Source organism: Daphnia pulicaria, chromosome 4, assembly GCF_021234035.1.
Source record: "Daphnia pulicaria isolate SC F1-1A chromosome 4, SC_F0-13Bv2, whole genome shotgun sequence".
NCBI lineage: Eukaryota > Metazoa > Arthropoda > Branchiopoda > Diplostraca > Daphniidae > Daphnia > Daphnia pulicaria.
The window spans coordinates 5,832,087-5,839,406 of NC_060916.1; the positions used below are offsets into that span (position 1 = coordinate 5,832,087).

Sequence of the window (7,320 nt, forward strand, 5' to 3'; positions counted from 1 at the left end):
GTCATTCTCCTGGTCCTCTATGCGCTCATTGCCCAACATCTGATCCGAGAACCGGCGCGGATCAGCAATCCGTCCTCGGTCGGAGTAGGCCTATCTTCGGCGGCGTCAGCGGCGGCGGCCATCGTTGCCGGAGAGAATCACTCCTTGGGCGGCGGCAGCGTCAACCGGCAGCCGAGGAGGAGGAACCGCATCCAGCGCCATCAAAACCCGAATAGAGCACGCAGGTGACAATCACACTATACCATTTTCTATTTCTAAATCTATACTTGTGATTTTAAAAAAGTTACAAAAAATTTTGACTCGTTTCATTTGTGGTAATTTGCGTGTTTTCAAACCACGCAGCGCCATCTTACGCTAGAAATGAACAGCGTATTAAAAAAACTACATTTTTGGGAGAAGAAATGAATGAATCCGTTTGCGTGGTCGAATTAATTTGTCATTAACCTTTTCGATGTAGCCTATACTAGAAGACAGTCGTGGGCGTGAAGAGGGTGAGTTTCGCAATTCAGGGGAAAGAAGTTATGGGCTACTGCACTTTTTAAAATACAACAGCAGGAAGCAGAGTGCCAAGTTCGGTCATGACTTGGACTCATAAGGCAATTAAAATAAAAGTCCTGCACTGCGATAAAAAAAAAGATGACGCTCATTTCTTATATAAATGAGTGTCCCACTCATCCCGTAGATGTACGTGCTACGCAACTCGTAACAATGTTCTTTTAGCAGTCAGTTGACGCCAGGAAACTTAAATACCCGTAGGTAAGTTATCCATTCCAGCAGCAGGATATAATGGCAGCGATCCAGCTGTGCGAACTAAAACTGTTTTCTTTTATTTATCTTTCTTCCATTTGCCACGGGCGATGGAATCGATTTTGACCAATTCCAAGTATTAACTTGTTCATGGGTTAAATTTCACACGAAAAGCGCAAAAATGTTCTCGTGTCTAAAAGTGTCACATTTAATGACCCGACCCGTAATAACATTTTCTACTGGTATAACACGTCCGACAGCAGAGCAGAAGGCAGAGCTCGAGGCGACTATATAGTATAATGAGTTATTATTAGTATATGGACATCCAGCAAAAGGTTGGACGTTATAGCGAGCCCAGCAGTTTGGGATCATCGCCGACTATGTCTATTTCAAAAGAAATTAGACATAAAAGAAATTTCAAGCCAGTTATTAAGCTTAGGATTGAGGTGGCACTTCTATCAATCAACAATTGGAAAGTTCACAATAAAAAAATTAACTTTTGCCCATAACGCATGCACTAATATTAATAGCTATACATAAAAATGTTTGATTGAATTTGGACGAAATGATTCCTTTTAGGAAATGAGTTTCCAAAAATATTATATATGGCCAAAGTATCCAATAAAAAAGAAAATGACCCCATGAATCATACATGTTTGTGTATATAGGCAAGTAGTGGCGATGCTAGGGGCCGTGGTGGTCAGCTTTTTCGTCTGTTTACTACCGTACCGGCTCCTGAGTCTGTTCCAGGAGTCGGAAAGTGTTAGTCCCGAAATTTTCTACATGATGGTCAATTTTTGTCGCGTCATGGTCTACCTCAACTCGGCTATCAATCCGATCTTGTATAATCTGATGTCGTCCAAGTTCCGAAACGGCTTCTTGCGCCTCTTCGGCTTCAAGGGATTCGCCCGCCAGGGCACCGTCACCAGCTCCTCGATGGCCAACACCAACACGACCAGCACGACGAACACGACGTCGTCGTCGGCTGCCGTGGCGCAGGCCAACGCTTCGCTGGCCCATCACGGCACCCTTTCTTTGCACCGACCGCTTCACTATCGTCTGTCCAGCCAAATGCAACCCATCTAAATTGATATATATTTTGCAATGAAATCAGACTTGCAATTTCGTGAGAGAAGCATCTCATATCAACCAACTATTAGACGGAATTTTTCTATATACGAACTCGACACTGCACTTCAAACTCATTTTTCTTTTGATTTCTACACATCACAAACAGACGCTAGATACTTTTCTCTCTCTCACTTGTTTAATCCATTTTTCTATCCTTCCTCGCTTGACGATCAATTCTAATTTGATTTTTCGTGGATTCAATATATGTGTATTGTATATTTATATCTGTGTATATTTGTAAAGTTGCCATGCTGTGCTGGTGGATGTACAACCGATACTTTTGCTCATAATCATACATGATCGCCGTTTTGTCGATGACAGAGAACGTTTGAATGATTTGATCGCGCCGCAATTATTGAAAAAGGACCCGATGCGTTTTGTCTCGTCTTGTCATTTATATATACCTCCAAAACACGGTGTTACGTCTGGCTTATTCTATGATATACCTTCGTACTGGAAATACTTAAATTTAAAAAAAAACAAAAAAACAAACAGATTTCACCCGTTAATCATTACCGTGTTTTGAGGGAGGGGGGCACATATATTTCCCCGAGTGCTGTTTTGATTATAATTATCCATTTCGTTCTCTGTGACGACTTTAAAAAAATCACGCCGCTTTGAAGCATCGTCACACCCCTTTCTGATGGTTTGGGGAGCGACGAGCGTGTTTCGCATCTACAATACATCTTCTATAATTTCCTACGATATGTGTACACGGCCCAACGTCAGAAATTGTCTTTTTTTGCATCAATTAATATATACACGAAACGGCGAAACGCATCGACGTACACACAACTTCTCCTCATGATAACGTTCCTTCTCCGGGGGCTTTCAGAAGAATCAGCTCACCAGTCACAAGCATGTTTACAAAAAAGAAAAAGAAAAAAAAAGAAAGAAAAGAAAGAAGAGATTGAAGAAGAAAGAAAAAAGAATTATTGTCCAATAACATCTTCCTTCATGAAGACCAAAAGTCCCCTAATATAAATTGTATTTGTACAGTAAATGTCAATAAACTCCGGCATATTCCGCCATGGGTTGCTATACTATGATGCACGCTTGGATACGACTATTTTCTTGATTTAGGATGATGCACGAACTGGGCGGCTACAAATTCAATTAGAATTCATTTTTGGCTAATTTTGATTGACGAAAAATACCGTATTCAAATTAGAGTCCTTAGACTCGCCACAACAATCAACGGGAAAGGTTGCTGTATATTCCATATTATATCAAGAGACAAACTACATCTATTCTTTGTCGGATGCATGTTCAGTCACAGACCTTATGCGTGGTTTCTAGGAAACAGGATTCAATCAAATCTAAACTCACCATGAGACCCAAAACAAGTTTGACGGCAAAGGACACTCTAAGTTTGATTGAAAAAGCTACAAGTAGCTAATATAATTCGAAAGAAGTATAACTTGGACGACCTAGTATGGAATATAGGAAGGGTTTCTTTGACCACTTACAAATAAAATTGATTCGTATGTATTTAAGGACACGCATAGGTCGCTAACCGAAAAGAGAAGTCTTAAGACTTTTGAGTTTGGAAACAAAACAGAAATCTCTGGACGTTGCCAGATGAGCGAAAGAAAACCCTAAAAATCCCTTGATTTAGGATGTATATGAACTGGGCGGCGATAAATTCAATTAGAATTAATGTTCGGGAAATTTTTATTGACGACTTAAACGGTATATTCAAATTAGAGTTCTTTTTATAAACGCGACAACAAAGCAACGGGAAAGGTTGCTGTCGGTTGCTGTATGTTCTATATTATATCAAGAGACAAACTGCGGCTATTCTGTGTGGGATGTTCAGTTGTACATGCAATCTTTGTGCGTGGTTTCTAGGAACCAGGATTCAATCAAATCTAAACTCACCTTGAGAACAAAAACAAGTTTGAAGGCAAAGAACACAAGTTTGATCAAAAGCCGGTTAGGGAAGAAAAAAAAATCAAACTTTATGCAGAAGAGAAAGCTACAGGTATTAGAATTCAAAAGGAGTAACTTGGACAAACTAATATAGAATATATAGGAAGAGTTCTTTGACCACGTCCAAATAGAAATGGTTCGTATACATTCAAGGACACCCATAGGTCGCTAACCGAAGAAATAACTCAAGAAGTCTTTCAATGACTTTTGAGTCCTCCAGCTGCGCTTTTATGGACAATATAAATTGTCAAATGTCAAGAGATTATATAAAATCTCGATATAACTTTGTAGTTCGTTTTGTGTGTTTCCTATTTGGCAGATGCTGACGAAAAGCCACCCTGACGCCAAATTCTAAGTGTCGTTTCGGGATCCTAGTGTTATTTTTTTAAAAGGGCATAGCATATCTAAGTTTTAAATTTTTCTATAAAAATTAAGTCATTGACAAAATATGCTTCTGTTGAAACTTGAGATATAGGCTAACATATAAGACAATCTTGCAATTTGAACTTAAGTAAATATTACTATGACTTTAGTACAGTCGTTAAGAAAAAAAAAGATGACCTTCTATAACCGAACAGAGAAAGTTTCCGACCGCTCGCTTTGCCCTTACTCCAGGGCAAATAAAATTTAAATATCCTAACGTGAATTTATTTTTTCTTGTCGTGTTTTCTCCTTATACCATTAATTTTCTCGAAAAAAAACAAATCAACATAACTTTTCCAGCATGTCCTTTTCGAAAAAAGTCACTCATACATTCTTCAAGATTGTGACTTTAAATTGTTCGCCCGTATAAGTTTACTCCTTTGTTTAGGTCATACCGCGAATGTTTAGAAATTAAATTACAAATCTATTGAGCTTCAATCTTTTTTTCGTTACATTAGCTAGGCTATATTATTAGCTTATATATATTAGCTACTGTATATATATTTTATATACACTGTACAGACTTAACTATACAGTTTTCTTATAGCATTTTCAATTTTTCATGATTTATTCAATAACTCATTTCAAGTTTAAAAGAATCCCAATCACGTGATCCGGTCATGAACTGACGAACGATGCTTTGGAACATTTTCAGTTTCCTATAACTCGAATGCCTTTTGAATGCCTGGTCGTTGAACGTTAGCCAAAGAGAGAACCCCGCCCTGATATTTGTTCGTAACATTTGGTTTTCTCCTTTTGTGCTGTGCACCTCAGCGATAAGGCCTACGGGGCATAAAAGAAGACGGGTTGCGGGTAGAAAAAAAGACAACAAAAAAAAAACGAATAAGGCAATATTTAAGCAGTCGTGCTTTCTAACCAATGACTTTGAGGAGGCACAAAAAAGGAAGAACTGTATCCAAGGAAAGGGTAAATAAGGGAAGAGGCTGTCCTTCGACCTTGATGCAAGCATAACACTGGGGATGAAACGCTTGAACGGAGTATAAAAGACGGCGTGATGGCCACAAATATCATCATCAGTACTTCTTGGTGGTTTGTATAGCAGCTCTCACTAGAAAATCTCATAGAAAATGAAGGCTGTGGTAAGTAATCAAAGACTTTTTACTGTTTTATTGTTTTAGTATAATGTTTTACTTTTTTAAGAATAAATTTGAAAAGAATGATTATTTTCAGTTATTTTCACATTTCTGCATTTGTAATTCACATACTGTTCACATGTTCGATAAATTCCATACATCAAAGTGTAAAATGTAATAAGATTGTTTTTAATGCTCAAATTAGTGTATTGCTGTCTTTGCCCTTGCTGCTTTGATTGCTGCCGAGGAACCCAAAGAAACTGTAGTCATTGCTCAAGATCCCAAAGATGAAGCAGTAGTCGTTGTTGAAGAACCTAAGGAGGTCCGCGATATGAAGGCCTTGCAACAGGCTTACGCCTTCGCTATTCCTTATGCTTACGCTGCTGCTCCTTTCGGTTATGCCGCTGCTGCTCCATACGGTTATACCGCTGTTCCTGCTAAATTCGCTGCTTCACCCTTCGACTATGGTGCCAATTCCGCTAAATTCACTGCCCCCCCTTACGGTAATGCCTACACTGCTGCTCCATTTTATGGCTATGCTGCCCCTTATTACGGTTACACTGCCCCCGTAACTGTTGGTGCTGCACCCGTTGCCTTTGCCGCGCCTGCCAAATTCGCCGCACAAACGTATCCATTCGCAGCCGCGCAAGCGTATCCATTTGTTGCCGCACAAACGTATCCATTTGGAGCCGCACAAACGTATCCCTTCGGAGCGGCTAAGCAGCAACAGTACGCCGCCTACGCCCCGCAATATGCTGGCTACCAGAACACCGGTTTTCCATACAGCTACGGTTATGGTAAATATTTCCCTTCATTCCAAAATAATACGGCAATGAATTTTTATACAGGCCTAATTTTCTTGTTACAGCTCCCAGTGCATACAGCTTCAAGTTTCGAGATTCCGCAAAGGAGCAATCCGCTTCTTACTTGCCTGAAAACTTCCCCTTCGCCTATCCATCCTACGCTTTCCCTGGATTTCCGGTCGCTACCAAGGAATAAATTATTACTGTTGATCACATGATCTCCATTTCACATAAGTCCAAGTAAAATATACCAAGTGTTACAAATATTATATATGCTTAACGCTCGAATTTTATTTCAAAATGGGTTGCTTATGGAATGCGTTTCTAATTTTTTTCAGTTATCGAACCAATTTCAACAAAGTTGATGGATTTCTTTGACTAGCTGAATGCATCTCAGAATATTTGGATGTCCATTGTCCTCTTACAATTGCCCTATCACAACCATGAAACAGATTTATCTTGTGTTTATGCTATGCTAAAATTGAATACAAACAAGTTGTCTGCATATATCTATTCATGTACATAAAAGTTTTCGGAAATTAGTGTTAGCAAAAGTTTTCTTTAAGCCATTTTACCTGATTACCCAGTTCCTCCACAACGTATATAACTATACAGTACCTACCTAAAGGTTGGGAACGCGCGAGAGAACCTTTATGGAAAAAGGCGTTTTTCTTGGCGTTCCAATTTTCAAAAAATCCAATGTTCGTCGGATTGCGACGAATTTTTTTGGCCGTAGCCATTATGGGTAGGATTAAGCTGATTTTTTTTTAGATTTTTCCTATCAAAGGGAAGGATGGGTTTTTAATCGAGCCCTAAGTTTGGGAACGCTCCGTTGAGCTATTTTCAAATTAGGGTTCTTTAAAGGGGGATAACAACGGAACGGGTCAAGGTAGGAAGACCCGGAAAACTCTGAAATGAAGAACTTTACAAGCTCAACAACAGTGTTTACTTTCAGATTTTTCACGTCATATTAATTGTAGTCAATTGAAGATTTAACACTGAGCCCAACACTCAAAGAGGCCAACATTGGGGGTTTTGGGGGTTTACAATTTTTGGAAAAGTGTGACCAAGACATCGCAGCCAGTCCCCGAATAAACCATCTTGTGCGGAATTTTACGAAAAACTCAATGGTGAAATCCGCAATGTTCTAGCTAGCATAATTTTTAAGTTATTTAATGGAAAATAAGGGA

The 7,320-nt window shown here is 39.3% G+C and overlaps 1 protein-coding gene and 1 long non-coding RNA gene across 3 annotated transcripts; both read left to right on the forward strand.

The window, feature by feature from the left end:
• The first annotated feature begins 103 nt into the window (after positions 1-103).
• LOC124338185 lies at positions 104-2,924 on the forward strand. Its single transcript, XR_006917688.1, has 2 exons — positions 104-224; positions 1,416-2,924. It is a non-coding gene; the product is annotated as an uncharacterized LOC124338185 (long non-coding RNA).
• A 2,302-nt stretch (positions 2,925-5,226) lies between these two features.
• LOC124338179 (cuticle protein 38-like) lies at positions 5,227-6,639 on the forward strand. Of its 2 annotated transcripts, XM_046792253.1 has the most exons (4): positions 5,227-5,333; positions 5,533-6,124; positions 6,196-6,370; positions 6,469-6,639. In XM_046792253.1, exons 1-3 carry the CDS (start codon positions 5,322-5,324, stop codon positions 6,324-6,326), a joined length of 735 nt encoding a protein of 244 aa, XP_046648209.1. In that variant the 5' UTR covers positions 5,227-5,321; the 3' UTR covers positions 6,327-6,370; positions 6,469-6,639. The 2 variants fall into 2 exon arrangements, with proteins under 2 accessions (XP_046648209.1, XP_046648208.1); XM_046792252.1 differs by having other exon boundaries at positions 6,196-6,639.
• The last annotated feature ends 681 nt before the right edge of the window (positions 6,640-7,320 follow it).

What these genes read in the sequence shown, in the direction of transcription:
- LOC124338179 (XM_046792252.1), top strand. An exon ending in TCCATACAGCTACGGTTATG is followed by an intron (nt 6,125 to 6,195) that starts GTAAATATTTCC and finishes TTCTTGTTACAG; the next exon opens with CTCCCAGTGCATACAGCTTC.